This window comes from Eurytemora carolleeae, unplaced genomic scaffold (genome assembly GCF_000591075.1).
Source record: "Eurytemora carolleeae unplaced genomic scaffold, Eaff_2.0 scaffold133, whole genome shotgun sequence".
Lineage (NCBI taxonomy): Eukaryota > Metazoa > Arthropoda > Copepoda > Calanoida > Temoridae > Eurytemora > Eurytemora carolleeae.
The window spans coordinates 99,155-123,619 of NW_019396188.1; the positions used below are offsets into that span (position 1 = coordinate 99,155).

At 31.5% G+C, this 24,465-nt stretch overlaps 3 protein-coding genes and 2 long non-coding RNA genes across 5 annotated transcripts; 2 read left to right on the forward strand and 3 right to left on the reverse strand.

The window, feature by feature from the left end:
- Nucleotides 1-68: 68 nt before the first annotated feature.
- Nucleotides 69-6,599, reverse strand: LOC111697635 (uncharacterized). The gene is made up of 5 exons (XR_002764345.1): nucleotides 6,509-6,599; nucleotides 3,748-3,836; nucleotides 2,857-2,911; nucleotides 1,083-1,143; nucleotides 69-109 (listed from the first exon to the last, which is right to left on the reverse strand). It is a non-coding gene; the product is annotated as an uncharacterized LOC111697635 (long non-coding RNA).
- A 4,535-nt stretch (nucleotides 6,600-11,134) lies between these two features.
- LOC111697636 (uncharacterized) lies at nucleotides 11,135-11,765 on the reverse strand. Its single transcript, XR_002764346.1, has 3 exons — nucleotides 11,636-11,765; nucleotides 11,549-11,582; nucleotides 11,135-11,486 (listed from the first exon to the last, which is right to left on the reverse strand). It is a non-coding gene; the product is annotated as an uncharacterized LOC111697636 (long non-coding RNA).
- A 4,339-nt stretch (nucleotides 11,766-16,104) lies between these two features.
- Nucleotides 16,105-19,882, forward strand: LOC111697644 (uncharacterized). Its single transcript, XM_023467716.1, has 6 exons — nucleotides 16,105-16,315; nucleotides 16,701-16,964; nucleotides 17,576-17,638; nucleotides 18,132-18,186; nucleotides 19,447-19,571; nucleotides 19,800-19,882. The coding sequence occupies exons 1-6, from the start codon at nucleotides 16,108-16,110 to the stop codon at nucleotides 19,880-19,882; spliced, it is 798 nt and encodes a 265-aa protein (XP_023323484.1). The 5' UTR covers nucleotides 16,105-16,107.
- Nucleotides 19,883-19,896: 14 nt separating this feature from the next.
- On the forward strand, nucleotides 19,897-21,693 carry LOC111697650 (cell wall protein DAN4). The gene is made up of 4 exons (XM_023467723.1): nucleotides 19,897-19,959; nucleotides 20,065-20,116; nucleotides 20,340-20,944; nucleotides 21,573-21,693. Exons 3-4 carry the CDS (start codon nucleotides 20,341-20,343, stop codon nucleotides 21,575-21,577), a joined length of 609 nt encoding a protein of 202 aa, XP_023323491.1. The 5' UTR covers nucleotides 19,897-19,959; nucleotides 20,065-20,116; nucleotide 20,340; the 3' UTR covers nucleotides 21,578-21,693.
- A 1,236-nt stretch (nucleotides 21,694-22,929) lies between these two features.
- On the reverse strand, nucleotides 22,930-24,113 carry LOC111697622 (uncharacterized; the record flags this gene model as incomplete). Its single annotated transcript, XM_023467689.1, is given in 1 exon segment — nucleotides 22,930-24,113. A coding segment is annotated over 1 exon segment (768 nt). The 3' UTR covers nucleotides 22,930-23,302.
- Between the last annotated feature and the right edge of the window lie 352 nt (nucleotides 24,114-24,465).

The following is a 24,465-nucleotide window of genomic DNA, read 5'->3' on the forward strand; positions in this document are numbered from 1 at the left end:
ATTTTATTATATTGATTTTTTATTTTCAAAAATCTATGACATATATATATATAATCCATTTTGATTATACCTGCAGGACATTGGTAAATGAAGCTGCTCTCTTGGGATACTAGAATTTATGATTTCAAATTATTTTTTTTATTGCAAAATTATTTTAAAACAAAAAAATTCTGAGAAAACTTGTCCAATGTGCTATTAGTACACATTCTAGTTCTAGTACACATTATAGATTCTTACTAAAGTTTTTAATTTTTTTATGTAAAAATTTGAACCTTTAAAGGCCTTAAACTATAGATTATATTTATTTGAAAATCAATTAATTAGGGTTAGGCCCTTTATTTCCAAAAGTTTTAAGTGTTTTTTTTTGCCACCTCCAGAAAATCTTCTTTAAGGTTTAACAGGTTCAAATAGATTTTAGTAAACTAAATATTGTTCACCTTTTTCAAATATCACATAATACCATATTTTTTTAAATTTAATATAAACAGAGAAAAAACACTAAATATTCCAAGCCCTTTAACATGGTGTTAGGTATTGAAAACCCACCAAGGGTTTAGCCATATGTACATAAGCTGATTGAAGTTCATTTCTTCCGGCCAGGGATATGATGCATAATAAATGCAATTTAAAAAGCCGAACACGACCGGAGTTTTTCCAAGGGAATTTGAATTTGATATCAACGGATGGGAACAAGAGAAGGGAAAAATCAGAAAAAAATTCATTAATAAAATGAGAAAGGAAAATACACCCCGTAAAGTAGGCTCAATTTGCAGCTAAACTTCATGAAGTATTTTTTTTCAAAAAATATAAATATTGAATCAATATTAATTTCTAGTGGAATCTCTAATCATACAAAGCTCAAGGTAAAAGCTCTTACCACTTTGAAATTCAAAACAAAAAACTCTTTAAACCACTGTTTTTTTTAGATTGTAACTTTAAGTGAGTAGTTGCCATGCCCTGTTTTAAACCCATTTAAAGTTAATTTTAACTTCCCTTTGAGCTAGAAAAACAGTATTGCTGGCATGAATCTCAGCAGATTACATTTCGCCCAGTATGAAATCAAAGAGATTGTTTATTGATACCTTGGATACCCAGACTATGCTAATAACACTGAGAACTTGTGAATATTTTACAACAGCTGACCTAGGAATAATTTGTTTCAAAATCTCATTTCCTATCTAAGTGCCCTGAGATAAAAGAGGCCCAGCAAGTAAGCACCCACAAAGATCATATCATATTTTATATTTTATTCAACTACAAAGCACGAGATAATACAAATAATTAATTCCCATTTTCTTTTTTGTTTGGACCCGCCTAACCAGAGTAGGTTGTTTTAATTGGTTGGCCCACTATAAACGAATGAGAATTGCAGATAAAAAAATGTACATTTTACATTTTAAACATAAGAATGATGATAAATCAGGAAAATGGTAAGGAGGAGGTGAGGGAGTATAAGGTAAAGGGAGGATACTCAGCGTAAGGGTTGGAACAGAGGGTAACATAAGTTATTAAATCATGTTTATGAACTACAGGGTGATGAAGATAGTAAAGACTAAGTTTATCCACATGATACACAGTTTTTTTTTTACAGATATAATTTGCATAACTATCTAAAGAGATCTTGGCGACTTTTCTTTTAAACGATTTTGCAGATTTAGTTTCTTTCAGCTCTAATTCAATCGAATTCCATATTTTTGGAAACAAAGCAGAGGGAAAACATTCTAGAGTTTTAAAGAGAACCCGTTCAAGTTTATATGATTTTGTTCTAGTTGGTTCAGCTAAAGAATTAAAAATATCATGGAAGGAAGCTGAAAGTTTTCCATAAAAGTATTTATGCATAAAAGATAGAACACCTAGTTTATATGTATCATCAAAATTTAGGAGTTCTAATCTGAAAAATATTGGATCTGAGTGTGCCTTAAATGAACTATTATTTACTGCTCTAATTGCTCTTTTTTGCAGAGACTTGATTTTCTGTAGTTTAGCATTTTTTACGCCCCCCCATGTTATAATTCCATACTCAATATGTGGCCTTACAAGTGCATTATAGACTAGTAGACGAATGTTTAACAGTAAAATGTTTTTAATCTGATTCAGAGCAAAAATTGAGCTAGAAATCTTATTGGAAACATGTTCAATTTGATAGTCCCAATTTAAAAATTCATCAATTTTGAGTACAACAAATTTGAAATATTTATTTGTACAGTCAGTTCCTATTCTTTCTAGTATCTCATTTCCAATTTTTAATTTGCAGTTCTCAGGATCAAAATGTATATTTTTATTCCTAAATATCATAAACTTTGTTTTGGAAACATTTAGTGTTACAGGGTTTGCCTGAAACCATGCAGCTGCCTTTTTTAGTTCAAAGTTCGCATCAATTACTAAGGTTTCGATATGTGGAGATGATTTTAGAAAACTAGTGTCATCAGCAAATAGATTAGTAAAAAAAGACGTTGCTAAAGGCAAATCAAAGGAAAAAAATAAATGATTTATAATGTTTGAATGATCTTGAAAAAACCATCACTTTTTTACTGAACAAACTAAAAAGGATTTTACAGAATTCACGATTTTACTGAAAAATCTATTTTATGAAACAATTATTCAGAAAAACAACTAAAAAAATAGATGAAAAGTAAACTTTAATTTTGAGAACGAACAAAATAATTTTTTTTGAAAACTAAACTAACGAAATGAAAAAAAAATTATTAAATCCATTTTGTTCCTTGTTAAAAAGAAATAGGCCGGCTATATATATGAGTGTATGCTTATGTGTTGTTTTATTATATAGATAAGCACTTTTTTATGTTTATGTTATGTTTATTTTATTATATGTTAAATATATGTTAAATCTGTCACCTTTCTACTGTGTATCCAAAAAAGGTATTCCCAAGTCAGATTCACCTCTTTCAATCTATTTGTAAAACAAAACATGAACCAAGCATTCTAACACAGAACAGACATAGTAGTGACTACAAGAATAAATCAAAATAAAACAGCAAATTTTTTTTTAATCAGAAATGTTGCTGAAGATTTTGTAATTTAATTTGTTTCTCAATTCATAGAAATTCTATTTTAAGACAAAGATGACCTTTTATTAAGGTCACAGTAAAAGTTCTGGAAAGCAAATTTTTGCTTATGATGTAATTTGGTTTTTTTACATGAAAGATTAGACAAATTTTACTTAATGAGTTAATAAGGTTTCAAAAAAATATTGAAGCATTTTAGCTTTTTGTATAAAAACAAAATGTACTAAAATCCACAGTAGCATTTCTATTTGAAGATTTTAAAGATGACTTTTGTTATGGTTTCAGTCAAAGTTATGCAAATTTTTGTTTATGCCAAGATTTGGGTTTTTGGAGATATCGGAATGTTGGCAAAAATTACACAATTAGCACAGAAATAATATTAATAACTTTAATTAAAAAAAACTAAACAAGTTATACTCATTGCACATGAGGCTCCAAAAAAAGTTCTTTATAAAAAAATCAAAATGCAAAGTAGATATGCAATTTACAAATAGAAAAGGCAATAAGCAGGATTTAGCAAATATTATTTTTGCATAGATTTTAGTGAAAACAGTCTTTACAATCCATAGTTTTGTGCAAATCTAGACGATTGCATGACAATAGTGCACACTTCAAGTAAATTTGCGCCAAATTTGGCAAAAAATGGTTTAAAATAGAGAATGTGATTTCAGACTGCTGTTCAATTACAAATTATATCACATGAATAGGCTAAGTATAATACCTCTCCAATTACTCCGGTCCATATTCCTGTACGATTGCTTCCCCACAGTTGTTTCAAATCTTTGAAACTGGTATTCAGATTCCTTTTCTCTTAAATGGAAGTTACTAGCTTGGTGGTTACAAAGTGAGAGTGCATTATTATGGAATAGATTATCACAATTTATGTTTAACCTATTAGACATAATGTAATAATTAAGACATAGTTACTCCTGCAAAAACTCTTAGTTATCTGGAACCTGGAGGTTGTCAGTACGCTCCAGGATCTTATACAGGATAAAAGATAGAGCTTAGCTCTGTTTATCCAACTAAGGCCAGGGGACTTGTACTTTATTGACATCTCGTAGGATGATATATCTTACCATGACTACCAGAGAACTAAGAAGAACGCCAGCCTCCTTCCATCCTTCAACATGAATGTACATCCTCGGAATCCTCAGCATCATTCAGGATATCAGAGGACACTCTTTATTCTCCAGCTGGATATATGTATGAACAGAGTTACTGGAGCCTTGGAGCAGCTAAGGTATTTATAAGCAGAAGCTCTATAATCTCAAGTTGGTTCTAGTGACAGGGACTTCTAGGATATCCAGGACACATAGGAGAACTAGGGTATCCAGGACTCATAGGAGAACTAGGATATCCAGGACATATGAAGGAACTAGGATAACCAGGATCCCGAGAATGGAGACATACGGAGACACCGCTCATTGCAGAGCAGCTCTGTACACATTCATGTTAACAATAGCACCAGGATATATAGGATAACTAAGACTCCCAAGACACTACAGAGACTCAAGGGATAACTCTGGGAGCAGCTCAAACTGTAAGTAAGGCTAACATATCAGAGATTCTAGGGATAGCCTATCAGAGACTCTAGGGATAGCTCTGTGAGCAGCTCAAACTGTAAGTACAGCTAACATAGCAGAAACTCTATGAATAGCTCTGGGAGCAGCTCAAACTTTAAGAATGGCTAAAATAACATGGACTACAAGAGCAACTCTAGTAATTAAAGAAGCAGCTGAAGATCTAATAAGAGCATCCCAGATTATAGGAGTAGCCAGGATAACAGAGACTCTCAGAGCAGCTGAACAAGATTGAGTAATAGAGGAAGCTGCTCAGACAGATCATGAACTGTGGCAGCTGAATATTTAAAGGAACTTATTAAAACATGATTAAAGATTTCAGATGTTTCTAATAAACTATGAAATCAATCAATTCCAATTCATTTACACTTTGAGAGATATGTGTAAAGAGGTTGTTAAAGGGATTGGTACTAGAAGGAGAGTATGGTATGGTAGAGTAAAATATTTGCGTAAACCCTGAACCATGGGTGCAATTGATCGATCTCAAAAATCCCTAGGATTTACATCTGGCTTGTATTTGATAGAACACATTAAATAATAAAAAAATTAAACTCTAATATTGCTGTTAATTCCCAAAACTTGCTCTTCAAGAATCCTAAGGCTGGATAATTCTACGGGTTTCTTCCATGATTGGATTTTTAAAATAATCTAATAACCCTGAAACCAATGTAAAAGTAGATTGGGTTTTGGTTTTAAATGATTTAAAAAAAGAATCTTGTGGGCAAACTTCCGAATAATCCAACCTCCTAATATTTGAAGAGTGAGTTTAGTTTTATTGTAAATTTTAGTTGATTGCCTGACTGAGTTATTCACGAAAATTGAGAAAAATGTGACCAATTTGCAGGATATCTTAAAGTACTTTATGAAACCATAGTGTACTTTATCATTCTTTCTCACTTCCTAGTGAATTTCATAATGAATGTGCTATAAAGTAATCATCGTGCTATAATATTAAATTAGCTGTTTTTTATAACATGTGTTTTATAAGGTTTTGATTGGTTCGTGGATTTTCGCCAACAAATTTAGGATATGTTTTTCAATTGAAATGATAATAAACTTGAAATCAACTTTACATTTTGTCTGCTTTGTGTCTGCTTATTTGATCTAGAAACAGCCATTGAAGACAAGTACTCAAATGTTTCATAAAATTTCCTAAAACACTATTATTTTGACAAGACATGCTAAAAGGTTTTTGAACTTAAATTTTTCTAAATATCAAAGGTTCTCGCCTTTTTAGATTATAATTTGTCCCTCGCTAAAGCTTGAGACAAAATTAAATTTAAAAAGGCTTGAGGTTTCTTGATAAAGAGAAAATTTCTGTCCAAAATCTAACACTGTGAACCAAAATAACAGTGTTACAAATAGTTATGCTATACATTAGTATTGTAACTTCTCTTCCACAATATTATAATTCAACATAGAATATTCTAAAGCAGCGCCTAAGACGGCTTACCCAATCTACCTACATACACTTTTTTCTATACTCTTCTAATAGTTAATCTTAAACAGTAGACAGTTCAGGCCACATACATTTCAACCCCATTTCCCCACCTAAAACTATCGGTTTAAACAATTTGGCCTTGGTAAACAACACAAATGTGGTATAAACCACTTCCAAATCAATTTTTGGTCAGGTGTCCCAGATGTATACTGCATTTTCCCTTCTAATGAAACTAAGCAAAACAACTATTATTTTTACTTTGTGTATGTACGTAAAAAGGTTTCGGAGATTACAATTATGAAATATTCTAAATGTTAAAGAGTTGTTTGGAGTATCAATCAATAAAGTAAAAAAATTCTACAGGTTTAATAATGAATAGCAAGGATGCCCAACTTTACAACTATCACACCCAGCCATATTTCATATTTGTTTTTGTCAAAAAGATTTAATTTTAACACCTATGTAACTGGCAATGCATAATCCCTCTGATGTCTTCATTGAAATTTTTCCGTTTTGAAGTTCAAACTGTGGCACATAATTGTTGTAGGAAATCCTGTAAGAATATTTTTTTCTCAACCTTTATGGTATCCAAATGTATCAAACTCATACTTGCCTTAATTTCTGATTATTCAATGAATTTAGGTTTTCTAAGGTAGAGCCTGGGAACTTTGGCATTAAATAAAACGTAGACCAAATGCCAACAAAAACATATCCATTAATATTCCTAAACATGATTTTTATGAAAAAATTTTAATATTGACAATTACTAAAAGAAGGGTAAGAATAAGAATTTCTCAAAGTATTACCTGAATTTTATGATTTGAGAATTATTGTAAAGTTCCAAATATGAATATCCATCTAAAGGAGACAAATTTATAGATTAAAAAATTTAGCTGAAATAGTCCAGGAAATTTTAATAGGTGAATTCCCCAAACGTTTGCCTTTTTTTTTGTGCATGAAAAAAGTTGATTTGTTTATTGCTTCAAATCTATTGTAAACATATTAATTATTTTTGTTTCCTATATCCACATCTTAAACAATTCATTAAATTGAATTAAAATCTGTGTCTATCAGTCTTTCTAAATTCTACAGTAGTTGTTAATCAGAAACCAGATGATCATGAGAGAGAATTTGTATTATCAACCTTTAATAATTTAATCCGATGGTCAAGGATTTAAGAAATAATATCTTAATCAGAAATTAAGAGCAGATAAAGGTTAAGGAGAAATTGTTCTCATTTGATGTCTATCTCATAGATAGTGGGATTTAGGTTAACCCCTTCAATTGGTTTTACTAGTCAAGATAATTTTCAGTTTTAGGAGCTGTCCTTTTCCTTTCACAAACTTTATATTCTGTGGTTATTTTGTTTTATGAATATTTGCCCTGAGACTTTTTGAGACAAATATAAGCATGCTAAGCCAAGCAGTCTGGTAAATTGATCATTCTAAAGTTATAGGTCAATTTAAGACTTCTTATTCTTGTTAAAAAAGATTTTAGCATTTACTTAGTTTATTTTGAAATTTTTCTGGTATCTCAGAAGATTACACTTAATAACATTAGTATGTTAATTTTTCAGTTTTGAGTCTATCAGTCTGATCGTTTGCTGGTCCTTTGTGTGACTGACATTTCTACAGGGTTAACTACTCAATAAATCTGGGAAGAAATCATTGTCAATGGAGAATAATTAAAAACGCCATGGATGTCTCATTGGAAACCCCATGGAGGTCTCATTGGAGACCCCATATTTTTGCTGAAGACCCCCATATTTTCATTGGAGACCCCCAGATTCTCATTGTAGACCCTGTATTTTTGTTGGATCTCCAATGAAAATCTGAGGGTCTCCAACATTAATCTGTGGGTTTCCAACAAAAAAGCTGGGGTCTACAAAAAAGCTTGGGTCTTTAATGAGAATTTGGGGTCTCCAATGATAATATGGGGGACTCCAATGAAAAAAGGGGGTTTACAAAGAAAATGTGGGGGTCTACAATTAAAATATAGGGGTCTTAAACAAAAATATGAGGATCTTTAACAAAAACATGGCGTCTCTAATGAAAATAAGAGGGCCTGCAATGAAAGTTTGGAATATTGGGGTCTCCACTCTCCAACAAGAATCTGGGGTCTGACAAAATAATGGGGGTCTTCAACTAAACTATGGGGTCTCCCATGTGATTCTCCAACACAAATTTGGGGGTCTCAAATGAAAATATGGGGTATCAAATGAAAATACTGGGGTCTCCAATGAGAATCTGGGGACTTCCATGGGGGTCTCTGGTGAATGGGGTCTCCAACTCCATGATTATGATTTCTACGCAGACTCTTACTACATAACAATCTGATCAGAAAAAAATCCTTCTTATCTTCATGGTTAATGTTTTTATCTATGTTGATGAAAATAATTAGTGTTGGTTTCCTTACTCCAATCCTGATATTTCTTGATCCGATTACCTATAATGGGTAAAGTTAATCGTAATTAAAACATTATGATCTATCATTGGACACCAAGTGATCCAAATGAAACTTTTCACATGATAAGATAATTCAAAAGTTAATTGGGGTCCTGGTTGAAAGTAAGTGTATATGAATAATTAAAAGGGTATATGCTGAATCCAATTCAAATTTGAATTTGATCCCTTCATTTAGGAGAACTTTATTGAAAAATGCATAGGCTATTGAAATTCAATAATTAGCTTTATATCACTTAAAAACCATAATTATCTATTATTAAAAATATCTATTTTCAGTATATTACTTATTGAATATAAATTCAGATTTGAACTTCATTGTCACAACTTTTAAATTAAAATTTTACTTTTCCAGGAAAATATTGACTGACTACTGTTTAGTAATAACTAATTAGCAAGGGTTTAGCAGGGAGAACTGGCAACTTTACCAGGAATCTACTTTTCCAAGTGTTTTTGAGACTTTTTTGATGAAATTTCATCACAAGCTTAAGTGAAAAAACACACGGAAAAGTCAATTTCCGGTGAAGTGCAGTTCTCCTGAAGGAAATTCTCTCTGTAAGTAAAAGTGTAGTTTTATACTAATTTATTACTGTTTATAACACTGTTATTTTTGTTCGCAGTGTTATAAAGTTTTAGACAGAAATTCTTTTATTTTATATTGTCCCAAGTTTTAGTGAGGGACAAAATATAATTAAAAAGGCAAGAACCTACAAGATATAGAGACAATTTAAGTCCAAAAATAAAAGTATTATAGGTAATTTTATGAAATGTTTGTGTACTTGTCTAATTTCAATGGCTATATCTAGATAAAATAAGCTTTGTAACAAAGCAAAAGTCAAATTACAAAATTGATTTCAATTTTGTTTACATTTTAATCAAAAAAATTATTTGGAAATATTTAAAATGTTTTGGAGAAAATCAAGAAACCAAACAAAACTTTATAGCAGCACATGTGCTATAATGGACAGTTAAATAAGACACATCTGAGCTGGGAACTTTAGAATGGTGGATATCAGGATTAATGCATGATCCACTCTTTTTTTATCTCCAGATCAAATATTGCTTGTTTTCCTCATGAATTTAATCTCCAGATTAATTAACAGATCAGTATTAGGGATATCACATTCTAAAGTTTTCAGCTCTGGTTGGTATAGAATTTTCTTCGAATTTTATTCTTAGATATCTCAAACTATAAGCTCTGATAAATTAAATAATCTAAGTTTGAAATATCAAGATTTACACAATAAGGTTGTAAACATGTTGAGTTTGAGCCAAAAACTCAAATCCTTTTTAAGGACTTTTTTACTTAGGTCAAAAAACTTGTGAAGTATCAAACAAATCCAATATTTAGGAGGTCAGACATATACATATCTGCCCTCTACTAGGGGAGAAAGTATAGCCTACATCCTGCAATTTACTCACCAACATAGACATGTGGCAGTACGAGGGAGGGGGTGCAGAGGCGCCATGATCCCCGTAATAAATGACCTCCAAGCCTCAGGATTTGCAGAATTACCTCCAGGCCCCTCAAAACTGGTCTCCCAGCCTCAGTGACGTCATCAAGCCTCCTGCCATTCTGTCTCCACGCCCCGCATTTTGGCGCCAATAAAAAAATATTTGGTTTTTATTTCCACCAAGAACCTTTTTTTTAAAAGATTCTCAACATGATGAAATAGTTCAGAATGATACATTAACATTTTGTATTAAAAAGTGAATTTTAATTAAGATTAAAGGCTTGTATTTTGTTTTTCTAAATTTCACAAATTCCTTAAATTGTGAAGAACTATTGCAGTTTTTTATAAACATAAAAAAAATTTATATTATTTTAGAGGGGTCTCATATACGAATTAAACAATATCAGCGGCAATTTACAAAACAAGGTAGTTTTTGTGAAATCCTTGTATTTGTGATTTTATCGTATGCTTTGGAAAATATTGAAGAACTATTTTTTAAAAAATTGAAACAAAGAATTAAAATAATCTAAATATCTATTAATGCTTTACTAACAGGTTACCGCAGCTTCGTGTCATATCTTCTTGTTTTAATAAGTTAAATTTGATCCTAAATAGTTTTTCTTTTAGTGAGAGAATTCATTTATTTGACCAAAAAATTTATATACAGAGGTGGGGGGGGGGGCAAAAACTTGTATATTTTAGAACAGATCCTCATTAATTTGCATTTTTAAGATAAAATGTAATGCTAAGGAATCGAGAGTAAAGAAAATCTTCAAATCATGATGCCTTCAAAAATATTAGATATGTCGTTTATAAAGGTCATCTTTTACTCATTCCATTTTAATGTAAACTTTTACAGAAACACAACTCCAGAACAATTGAATGAATTAACATGTCAAATTTGTTGATTAGACGATTCTTTAAACTATGACGGAGTCTACTATGAAGAGATATATGTTGATATTTGTTTGGTTAAGCCAATAAATTTAAACAAAAAATAAAATCAACAAGCGTAGACCAAAATGCGGGCGTGGAGACAGAATGGCGGGAGGCTTGGTGACGTCACTAAGGCTGGGAGACCAGTTTTGCGGGGCCTGGAGGTAATTCTGCAAATCCTGAGGCTCAAAGGTAATTTTTGCGGGGATCATGGCGTCTCTGCACCCCTTCCCTCGTAGCACTTTCTTAGCCCCACCCAATCATCTTCCGTCTAAATGTCTTTACTTTTGATTGCTTATAATAAAGGAATGCAGGGTTAGATCTAAGATTTTAAAGACGACATGGCTTCTATTAAAACCTAAACATATTACTAATATTTTTTTTGTAATAAAAGTAAACCCTTTCACTCAGTGGGACAATAGTAATTAAATTTTTTTTTAAATTTGAAATCACAGATGTCTGACTTGTCTCTTGCATTGCGATTTGTGACTGGACTTCTACATTAGGCATTAATGTTTGTCTTGCTAGATTTTTGTCTCATTTAGAAGTTTTACCCTATGTTTATTTGTAGGAAGTCCTCAGTCCTATAGATATAATATAATGAATAAAAGTGTAATTTCTAAATAAAGAATACCTGTCACAATACCTTTTTCTCTCAACAGATTTTGATAACTTTGCTCCTATAATCAATTCGAAAAATTATGATTTTCTTAAATTTATTTATCTACTGCACCTGTAAGATCTTGAAGGAAATAAGATATTTTGTTATTTAAATCATTTGGAGTTTGACCATTGGTAAAAATCATGAATCCAGAAAGAAACAAACAGGCGTAAAACATTTTAAAATTCTTCTGAAAACTATTTCAGAATTACAACAAATATTTTGTCTCATTGTAAAATTAGAGCTAAAAATTAGATTCAAACCAACCAACAAACATGCTTTTCTTCCTTACGGCATTTGCTCCTTGAAGATTGGCAATGTCATCAGTTTTAAATGGTTTGAAATGGGTTTTGGAGTAAAACGGATTTTACATTTTCGCCCATATAGGGAGAAATAAGTCCTCACATATGCATGTTCTTTTAGGTCATGGTTCTTTATGTCAGTTTTAGGCCAAACTTTAAAAATGACTCAAGTTTAGTGTCCCCCCCCCCCCCATTTTTTATGTGGTACCAACTTAATCAGATATTCAAAATATGTGCAAGTGGGTTTAGTACATTCAGATTCAGGTAGTTTATTCTTAGCTAAAAACTAATTAATCCATTTGTTAATGGTACTTTCTGTTTTTAAATTACACACTTTCACTTAAAAATAAGGTATTTAAGTTAAAGATAGTTACATTTTGGTACCCCAACATGATAGTCTCTGATGACTTAAAACTCTCTTACCGACATACCCAAAATTGCAAAAGTTATTTTATAGCCAACCAATTTATTGATTCAACTATCTGTTATCAAATTGACTATTTTGATCAGCACTATTTCGAGATGAGTTTTGACATAATCTCACTATAAGATTTGAATGAGTTTTCTGATTGCATCAATTTTTACAGTAGCAAATCAAATGAACATCCAAACATTATGAATGATAAGAGCTAAAAACTTTAGAATTGTGGAATGTGGATATTGAGATTGATTCATAATCTCCTCTTTATGTTAATTTCAAGATCTTATATGTGTATTGTGTACCCAACAAAGTGTACAAAATCCAACCAATCAGAGTGGCGAATCAGCCAGGAAATTTGAAAATGAAATTTAGCATGTCAATCTAATTTTGAAAAACTTGTTTATGATTAAAATAATGATTGACTAAACCAAGTTAAGTTTGGTTTAATGGTTTTTTGGACTAATGTTCAATTTGTTCAATTGAACTAATTTTTCAATTAATAAAAATTACTGTCAATCAATTTTTAAAAATTTAAGGACATTTAAATTATTTGAGGATCAGGATAGGTTTTTACCATTTAGGGGCTAAGTGGTGCAGCTAGGACAGGTTGAAGAACAGGACGCTATAGATTAAGATGGGTATTGGGCATAGTTTTTGGATAGAATGAATATAAAAAAATAGTTTTTGTCTGTGAAAAATGATCTCTATAATGACGATGCCCAAGTGAACAAAAATATTGTTTATTTCAATTTAAGGCAATTTTTATTTAATTCAAAACCAATTAGTGAAGAGCTCACTCTAATGAAATTGAAAGTTTGTTTAATCTGATATATAAGTCCAATCAATATATCATCATATCTGTATCTTTGATACTGTAAGGATATCCAAAAAGAGCAGATTAAGCAAGAAGTTAAAAGTGTTCACATTAGATATTTAGATTAAGCGACAAGAGTCTAAAACTAAAGAATGCACGAATTTTAACCCTATTCCCGCTGGGGGGGGGTGAAGTCCCCCCCCCCTGTAGTTTTTTTTTACATAACTCAAAAAGTATTGGTCTGAGGCTGTTGAAATTTTCTGACTTTTCTTACATACCCAAAGCCCTCCCTTTAGGTCTAAAACCGGGCTTTAATACTAACTGCCTGAGTCCTCAGGCACACTGCCTGAATGACTGCTTTTGCCTGTAGCAAAGTAAATCTTTGTTTTGACCCACTTTCACTTGTCAGATTTTGATAAAATTTAGCTTTTTGGAAAGCCTATGACATAAGGAAACGGATTGCACAAGTTTTGCGAAAAAAAATTGCAAATTTTTTGCGAACAACCTGTCAAAGGAAATTTGCACACTTTTAGTTTTTCTTGATTAAAAATCAGGTTATTTAAAATTTTGAAATGGCATGGTCAAGGGCTTTTCAAAAATGTATTTTTTGTCATTTTTTGGACAAATTTTTTTTTGCAAACATTTTTACTATAAAACTGGATTTTGCGATAAAAAATTCAATTTTCGCAAATTTGCAAATTTTTTTGCAGATTCTAAAAGTAGAGCACAAGAGCTTTCTAATGATGTATCATTTGTCATATTTGGACATAAAACATGGGATTTAGAGGGGGGGTCAAATTGACACCCCCCCAGCGTATCCTGGTTTTCAAGTACCCCAGCGGGGATAGGGTTAAGTTTCAGGTTAAAAGTTCTGTAAAATAATGAATAGCTAATTAAATATTAAACTTTCTCAATTTTAAATTTGAATTTCCCGGGAAAAATCTGAACCAATCAGAGAAAAGGATTTAAAGAATTATTATGTAAGTATCGGCATTCGGTAATCAGCTGTTTTAACCCTGTGTTTAAATTTTAACTCGTCGATTTCGGTGAGTTAAATATTTAACCAAAGGGTTAAATATTTAACCTCCCTGTTAAAGTTCAGCTTTAAATTAAGTCAAAAGTGGCATTTAACCATGAACTTAAAATTTAAGTCAAAACTTTTCGTTCTTTAGTTTTAGACTCAGGATTAAAGGTAATTCAATTTTAAAGTTACCAGCTCAGGATAAGAGAAAAAAATAAAATGCGGTAAACAAGTTGATTTGTTACAAATCCCATTTATATTTTCTTTAGATCTAATTTGTTAAATGTTGATATAATTTTTATAATTTAAATCAATTATCAATTTTCAATTTTATATTACAACCCCCTTCCTTCCCACACCTCTCTGTGCAGTATTAATCACTTTCAAATGGTTTTCAAAATATTCAAACTTTTCCAACTTTATAAAAGCAAAATACCAATTGGTGCTTTAGAAACAAGTAAGAGTAGTCCAACTTTTAATCATTTCTTATATATTTGAGCAACTAAATCTAAATATATCATTTATAAATGGAATGGAATGCAGGTTAAGGCGCTTTTCAACGTGGGGAGAAAAAAAATGAAGGGGAATGGATGAAAACAGATATGGGGAGGCGTGTATGAAAAAAAACACAAGGGGACAGATATTAATGAATAAAGGGGGTGCAGGTATGATTTAAAGTAAAGGGGTACAGGTATCAAAGAAATAAGGGGGGGGGGGCAGGCATGGAATAAGCAAAGTTTTGAGGAGGAAAATTAAATGAGTGGGTACAATATGTTGATTAAAAGATAAATAGTTCAAAATACTAAATAACAAAGAGTTGAATTTTAATACACGTTGACTATTACTAAAAGTTGGCAGTAGGAATTTTACTTTATGCTAGAATTAGGAGTTATTACAACTGAGCTGAGGGATGCAGCTATAGGATGTGCTGGTTTAGTGCTAGTACTCTTAAATGTTGAATGTGCTGTATTTCACCTCATTTTGGATATAACAGGTTTTTAAAGTTACAAAATATGAAAAAATTAATAAATTTTGTTTTCCATGTTTTGTAGAATTAATCTTGCTAGTTGGTACCTTCTTAATATAACAAAACAATTGCATATTTTTCGTGAAAAGTTTTCAACTTTAACCAACCAGAAACTTTCCCTGAGGTCATGTGATTTCAGCTTCAACCAACCAGAAACTTTCCCTGAGATCATGTGATTTGACTTAGGGGTAATGGTTCTGCTGTTGATGTTATTTTTAAAATAAATAAAAGTAGAAATTTGAGAGGAAATTTTAAAAATTCAAAATATAGAAAGAAGAAATACTTTTTTGGTTATGTAAATACAAAAATAATAACTTTACTAAAACATGAAAGTGGGAAAATTCAAGGCGTAAACCTTTTTGAACCATCTAAAGTGAAAGGCATGTATCTCAATATACTCTCCTTGTCAAATAAGGGTGACTGTATGTATCCAATAAACGTCCAAACAGTTGAACTGATTGGGCCTTCATTTTTTGTTGGACCTTCTGTTACCCCAGGGAAGGTATATGGATGATCCAATTTTCAACAATTGGCCTCTAACAATACTTGGTTTCTGGAAATTTTAAATATCCTTGAAATTCTTATAAAACCCGCAACATTTTTTATTTATTTTTGTTTTACAATGTATTCACAGAGAACATGTTCACAATTAGAATAGAACATGGGCGTGAAGTGCTCTAAAAGCCTTGTAATTTATATTTTGGTATGTATTACATTTCAGTATCATCCAAGCCCAACTTTGCTGGCTAAATTTTTAAGGTTGATTATTAATTGTTTAGAAATCAATTACGGGGGAAGCTTGTAATTTATGCTTTAAATGTGTTTGTTAAATGTAAATACATGATACATTGTGTTGGAATTGCAACTCTTAAGGGGGGAAAGACCTAATGAAGGACACCAGCCTCTGTTGTATGTGCAAGTATACATGGTTACTGTTAGTTGGGGCTGGAGTTTTGACCATGTGGGGTCTTAAGACTAGAATATTGTATATAACCATATGTTTTAGGATCTCTATGTTAGAAGGGTCTTATGCACCTGCCCCGTCTATTTGGAATAGTCCAACTGTCCTTGGCACATCTGAAATAGATATCCAAGGTGTCCCTAAAGATTGTATGGAAAATTTGTGTTATCATCTTGGTTCACAATATGTATATACATCTGGAGCTGGTAAGTTAGGTTATGCTAGTCCATTTTTAACCTAACCTAACCTAACCCCTACTGTGGGGGGGGGGGGGTGAGGTTATAATACCAAAAGTAAGTGATAGGGTTTTCGTTTAAGTTCTAGAAACATGGTTCTTTGACTTCTGTCATTTCGATCACAACTTGTCCTAAAAGCATAATTTTTAAGCCTTTATTTTGAAATACTTTTTTGCCAGCATGAAAAGTATAAACAAACAAATCTGTAAGTTTAATGATTGCTTAATTATAGACCAAAACTTGTATCATTTCAAATTGAAGAAACATAATAATGCCTCTAACTTTGGTTAGTCCAGGGTGGTGGATAAGATAATAAATATGCTTTACTTCTAAATTACATGAACTTTATCTTTAGATTTTCCTATCTTTTCTGTTTCCCTTGAGGACTGTGTTTGCAAATGTAAGACTGGATTCAAATTATTCACATGGTTCAAGTCCAATAACTGGTGCACCTGTCATCTGAGTGCAGACCTGTCAAAGTTCAGTAATTTTGATGCTATATCTGGTGCATTTAATTGTCTGGAGAGTACCACTTTAACACCATCAATTGATACAACAGCAATAACAATACCAGCAGCAATCTCAACTACAATTGAATCTGTAGATTCGAAGGCAAAAGGTGCTTATATTTTCTTCAACTACAGGGTGTCACAGATAATAATGGTTCAGATATTTGATAAAACAAGCTGATAATTGGAAGAAGAACTATTTCAGCTGTTCCTTAAATTGTCAATTTCAGTCAAATAAGTCTGAGACTAAGTATACATATATTTTGTTATCAATGTATTGTTTTACAAGAAAACTCAGAGAGACATAAAATAACAGTTATTATTTATCAGATAAAAACCCTTGGATGAAGGAAAAAAAATTATCTTTTCTATAAAAGTTTTCTCTGTCTGTCAAATGTCCTATCTATGAAATGTCTTTCTATAAAATGTCTTTCTATGAAATGTTCCAATACCTACTTTTTGTTGAAAACATTAATTCCACTTGTTTTTCAGTCTGACAATATTTAAATATTCATTTAAAATTAATAAAGTTGGATTGAATAAAGTTTTAATAATTATTTTATGATTGGAAATCAAATATTTGAAGCTAGTCAACTTTGTTGAAAAACAACTTAAACAGCTACGAGGACTGTTATCAAAATACTATGTGTGGAATATCATTAGTTCTTTTATAAATAAACACAAAAAAACACATTTACTGAATACAACTCTATTTTATTAGAGAGCTGTGTGCAGAATGAATGCTTCTTGCCAGGAATAAACTTTCCAGATAAAAATCTAAAAAGTAAGTACAAACAGAGGGTTTTCATTTGCAAAATGTTTGTGCAATTTTTACGAAAAGAAAATGAAATTTTTGCTTTTGTTGAGCTAAAGGTTGATTAAAAGTGAGTAAACTGTATACATAACTTATCAATGAGATTGCACTTTTCGGCATACAATTGCTTATACTTAAAAAAGGAAAACCAAAGGCCACAGAAAGAATCAGACATCAATTTTCAATTTTTGATTTTCAATTTCCTAATTAATATTTTATAAATTTAAGTCCCTCAATTTGTAGTTTTTTACTTAAAAGTAACCCATTCTGTAAAGCATAATCATAATTTTTATTTAAATTTTTTAATAAACCTTAAGATGTTTAATTCTGTACTGCAACTTGACTGAACTGTCTGAAACTCACAATTTTGGTCAAATTGCTTAAAATTGCTTTGTGGAAACCCTAAACAAGATACAATCTAGACAGTTATATTTTTCTTTATTTTTCCTGTAATGTTATTTAGTTGATTACAATATCAGAACAATCTCTGAATGCAGTTGCTTCTGCAAAAACATTAGGACATTCTTTAATCTCAAAATTACATCATTATTAATGTATTTGACTCTTTGTTATATGATCTAAAAGTCAATTTCATTTCTTACGTTAATGGCGTCAAACTTTAAAGAAATCCAAAATATGAAATGGCTAGGTTTAGCAAAAAGGCATATTTTACAGGAGAAAATTTTTAATATTTTTGAGAACTTAAATAATCAGTATAAAGTAGATATAATTTTCAAAAAATCCTTTTATTTAAATGGTGAACTGAATTTTATGAAATCATATTAGCATTACTGGAGAATTTTTGTTATATTTTTGAGAATTTTTTTTGTAAAAATAAAACTGTACATATCATTTTCATAAAATAGTTTTTGTAACCATATACACATTCATTTATGTTGTCAGTACATAATAAAATCTAGGGGACCTTGAACACAATAGAGAGCAGTTCAAAGGTACATATTAATCTAGTTAGTTGTATAGTGATCTACTCTAGGGTATCTTAAAAAAATAGAAATAATGATAATGACAATGATAAGCTACAATGTTTTACAAAAACGTTTAATTTCTCAAGAATATAAAAAAAATTCTCACGGAAAATATGCCTTGTTGCTATACCCAGCGTTTTCTATAATGTTTGATGCCACATTTTTACTATTACTACATAATTTAGTAAAAATATTTCATGCCTGTAATTGTTTATCATAAAATTTTGAAGCATAAGGAAAAATTATTTAATAAACTGAAAAATATTTCAAAACCCAAGCATAAACCAATTCCTTCTTGATATAGATATACAGGGTGTCCCAATAAACATGGGAATTCAGTGACAAATTTGATATCGTCTTTTTAAATAATTCTTTGATTTAGTATAGTGATACCTACTGAGAAAGCTATGATCTGTAAGAGTTTTGTCTGCTATGTTCACATTTTGTTTGTTTATGTTTTGAACTACATGGTTGTACTTAGTAAAACAAAAAAAATGCAGTATACAAACAGAGTAAGCTTGTCCGTCTTCACTGTTCATCTTGTGGAGACATTATAGACATATTGTTTACAGTCTTTTATCCTTTTCATAAAATAAACTATAGCAGACATAATAATATAATGGCTGTTGAAATCAGGTATTACAATGCTAATTCATAACAAAGACAATATTGAATGTGTCACTGAATTCCCATGTTTTTTGGGACACCCTGTAGAAAAAGTATCATAGGATTATGTTTTTTTCTTAGAAAGGATACAAACGTTAACAAAATTGAGATAAAATAATGGGTTAGCACGAGGTTCACTCTTACCCCGAATGCCTGCTGGTGCAAGCCAGATAACAGATCTTTATTAGATCCTGTTTGCATAACAGGAATCTATAACTGTTCCAGTGAGGTTAGGAGCCTCAGAGAAACAGGTTAATTCTTTATCTCAACAATATGAAATTTGAGAAGAAAAAAAGTAACGTAAAGAAATACCAAAATAAGTAAAGAACAAATAATCCTTGTTGCAATCTCATTAAAATAGTCTTCTCAACTCTCATCTAAACAATTGAATGAACTCTGCTCTCCAAAATTTGGTTTTAAATATTTCAGACTTTGTCAACTTTTCTAATCTTACAAAACGTTTATTAAATCATTTTCAGGTTGTCCTAATACAGAATATTGTTCTGAACAAGATAAAGAGTACAACGGGATAACTTTTCTAATCTTACAAAACGTTTATTAAATCATTTTCAGGTTGTCCTAATACAGAATATTGTTCTGAACAAGATAAAGAGTACAAAGGGACAACTTTTCTGGAAGGTATTTTTTGCATATCTTTGTTTTTCACAGATATTTTTAAACCTGCACTCTACTTAAAATTTTATAAAATCTGTCATTACTAATTAGGAATTATATTTATTTCAGTTAGCGGAATCAACAGCTTTAGTTTGTGTGGATGCCAATGTAGTCGCTTAAGGAAATATGTCGTAAAATACATACAAAAAGTATTTACTATAGGTCTAAATAGGTTTCTCGTCTTTCTAATTTTTCTGTTTTGATAATAAACTCGATAGTTGAAACAATCAATACTGAAATAGCATGAATAAGCGTGAAGCCATTTGAATGAAACATCAAAAATGCAAATGTAATATCTTGAATTGTTTGTGGGTCAATTAAATATAAGTATTTTTATGATATAGAATGTGTAAAAGCTTCTTCTGGGACAAGACAGGTTCCTGTTTTCTAAAGAACGAAACAGGAGTGGAATATTTACCTGCTCTGGGTATTACTGGATTCTTGAAAGAGTGTCCGACTACATCTAGTTCAAGATCAACTACTTCTGAAATATCTACTACATCCACTTCTTCATCCACTTCTACATCAACTTCTACATCAACTACTAATGAAATTACTGCATCAACTACTACATTAACTTCTACTGAAGTTACTACATCAACTACTACACCAACTAATTTTACTACAACTGATTCAACAACCACTACAACTTCAATTCTTACATCAAATACTACATCTACTACCAATACTTACACCTCTATTACACATAATATTACTTCTGAAACTACATTAACTTCCACTCCTAGAAATACTTCATCTTCTATTTCAATGTCTACATCTACTTACACAACAAATACTAATGCCTCTATTTCTACAATAAATTCCACAACTACTACAACTACATCTTCTTCTACTACTACTACTTCTTCTACTACTTCTACTACTATTACTACTTCTTCTACCACTACTACCACTTCAACAGTAAATCCAACAAAACATCGAAGAATTTGTAAGTACTAGTTACATTGTAATGCACTTCTAAACATAAAAGAACTAAAAGCGTGTAGGAAACTGTAAATTAATCAACAGGAAAAAAGTAATATGTTATCCATGTCGCATAGTTTATTTATGATAAACCTCTTTACCAGATTTTTGAAATTCAAAGTTTTTTTTTAAAATAAGAAATTGCAATGCTAGTAGTATTGTTCCTTTCTTATTATTTGAAAATAACATGGAAAGAGTTTTTCACACATTATTTTCCCAAAGGTTCACATTGATATTATTAAGAAAATATGCCTGATATTATTAGGCATGAATAACATAGGTAATTTCTCTTAAAACATCTAAAGTAAGTATTATACTATGCATTAATTAATATAAAACTTATTTAAAAGTTTTTTAGTTAAAACATAATGGAGCTTGCGTCCCAAGATTCAGACAAGTTGTTAAATCTTTATATTTTGTTTAAAGGTTACCAGATAATTTATTTGTAAGTTTTAAAAGACATAAAAAGGTTTGTGAATGGCAATAAATCATCTCAGATATAATTCAGTTGTTGTATTAAACATTTCCTGTAGAAGTAGCATTTTCAAGATCATTTATAAATCTAATTAAGTGTACATACACTGTTTGCATAGGTTAAGTACTAAACCACAGCTGAGGAATTGGAATTGGATATGGAGATAGTGGAAAGGATCTCAGAAGATATGGAAAATTGAAAATACAATTTTATTCTGTTTATAAGTAAATTGTTGTGAATTGTTCCTTGTTCTACACCTATTAGTGTTTTAGTTTGGCTGGTAATAGATTAAAAACATATCAAAATTGTGCATTGAGTTGGTTTGTTTTTGGATCATTTATTATTAGGGTCAGCGTCAAAATTCATCATAATATTTAAAAAATCAATTGTTTTCAAATTTGCTTATTCTAAACATTTGGTTTTATTAAACTATGCCAAATTTGGGTCCTGATAAAAATATAGACAAAACAATCCAAAAAGGAATGTGTAATAATGATTGTTTTGGATTGTTGTCAAAAGTACATTCTATATAAAAAAATAATAAAGATTACGATATTTAAACTACATAGGAATATCCCAAATGGAGTTCAACATTTAATGCACAGATAAGAGAGTTACAGAGATCAATTGAAATCTAGAATATTCTATATTTTCTGCAGCAGGTTCTATTGTGTTCAAGTTTAGTACATGACCAATCAGCAGGCAAAGTACACCTTAAACAAAGTACACCATTTATTGTTCATATCATCGTACAAATAATTGTACATAGTACACATACACTCCCCAATATACATAGTACACATACAATCCACTATATACATGGTACACATACACTCCCCAATATACATAGTACAAATACACTCCCCAATATACATAGTACACATACACTCCCCAATATACATAGTACACATACACTCCCCAATATACATAGTACACATACAATCCACTATATACATGGTACATATACACTCCACATTATACATAATACACTTACACATACACTCCGCAATATACATAGTACACATGCAATCCCCTATGTACATAGTACACATACACTTGCAATTTAAATAGTACACATACATTCCCCTATGTACGTAGTACACATACACTTGCAAAAGTTTTACCCATATAATTTTACATATTCCAATAATATAAGGACGCACAATCCTCATTATATACATTGTACACATACACTCCTCATTATGCATAGTACACATACACTCCGCAATATACATAGTACACACACAGTCCACTATACACAAAGTACGCATACACTCCTCATTATACATAGTTCACATACACTCCTCATTATACATAGTACACATACACTCCTCATTGTACATAGTACACGTACACTCCTCATTATACGGAGTACACATACAATCCTCTATATACATCTCTTTCAAACTTTTTATTGAAACAATAATGGTACAGATCTGAGAAAATTGTGTAATAATGATAAAAACACACGAATATTCATTTATATATATATTTACAAAAATGCTTCTCGCAAATTACTCTCTAATTTAAAGTATGGAATTTAAACTAGTAAAGACTTGACAACTCTGAGATCTGGAATATGATCCTACATGAAATAAAAAAGGACCTCTTTTTTTGATTATAATAGAAAATGGAAAATAGCAAATAGAAAAAGACTTCTCGTCTAGGGTAAATAAAGACTTCTCGTCTAATATCATAGGAAGAGGTTAGAAAACAAATAAGAAAGAATACGAGAAAATAATAATATCGAGAAATGCACAAAACATTGGATAGTTAACCAATTTATAATGTTTATATAGTTTATCAAATAAACCTTGAACCTGAACTGAACTTTGGTGGCTGGGGACATTATTTTTTGGCTTTAGTTGATCTATGAGCTAGAGCTTCATTCTTAGATCTAAAACTGTCCTCGGTTATTCTGTAGATCACTTTAAAATATGTCACTATAGATTTGCCCATCTTTAGCTTCAGTGCATCTGAGAGATGAAGCATTTGCTTGGGTTTAGTGCCTTTCCAGGATACTAGTCGGTGGTCAGCAAAATTTTCCATGAGGTTAGCGGGTCCGATCACTTTGTTGTGTTGCATGATACGAACACCCCAGGTGTGGAAGCATGGAGCCATGTCTGTTGGTATATGGGGATGTTTGTCACCTCGATTCATCTCTCGAATTCTTGTTGTGATGTTGACAAGGGTATTCCGGTAGTTATGCTTGAGTTTTCTATCCTTCTCACAGAGAGATACTAGCTGAGGTGGGAAGGGTAGGGTTGCTGCTGCAAAACTGCTCCAGTATGCTCTGTTCTCGCCGAGGCAGATGCTTCTAACGGTTTTGCTGAAATCATATATATCCTGCATAATTTCATCACTACTAGAGCCCGCAATCAAATCATTTAATCCGCTGCACAGGATCACGTCGACTGGCCTATGAGTATTACCATACTCAGCTCGGAATGCATGATGGAGATCCCTGATGGTTGCTCCAGGGATGGATATATATTCGATGTGGATTGGATCTCCAGGGTATCCATTGATGGATCGCAATCCCTGCCAGTTGTTAAGTATGGAGCTAGTAACTAAAACTGGATATCTGACTCCAATTTTGCATGAGTGAGGTGTCATGGTACAGGTATAACAAGGATAATTCCCCCAGATGTCCAAAGGAGCATTGATCCGATAGTTCTTGGAGCTGTTATGAGTATGGAAGACTGGAGTAGGTTGGATATTCTGGCTGCCAGTGTACTCAGAGCATATTTCTATACAATTGATCATGTGGCCGCAGGCCCGGCACCCTAGCCTGTCCTAGCCGCGGCGCTCGGCCCCCTGAGCCTATCTTAGCCGTAGCGCTCGGCCCAGAAATTGTCTTAACCTAACCTAACCCTAAAATAAATAAAAAAAATTAATTGTACAAAATTGACAGGAGAGGGGGGGGAGGGGGTCCAAAAATTGTATACTAGGACGGACCCCCGTCTTAAAAAAAAAATTTAGTTTAGATGAAAAGTCAAAATGTTGAAAAT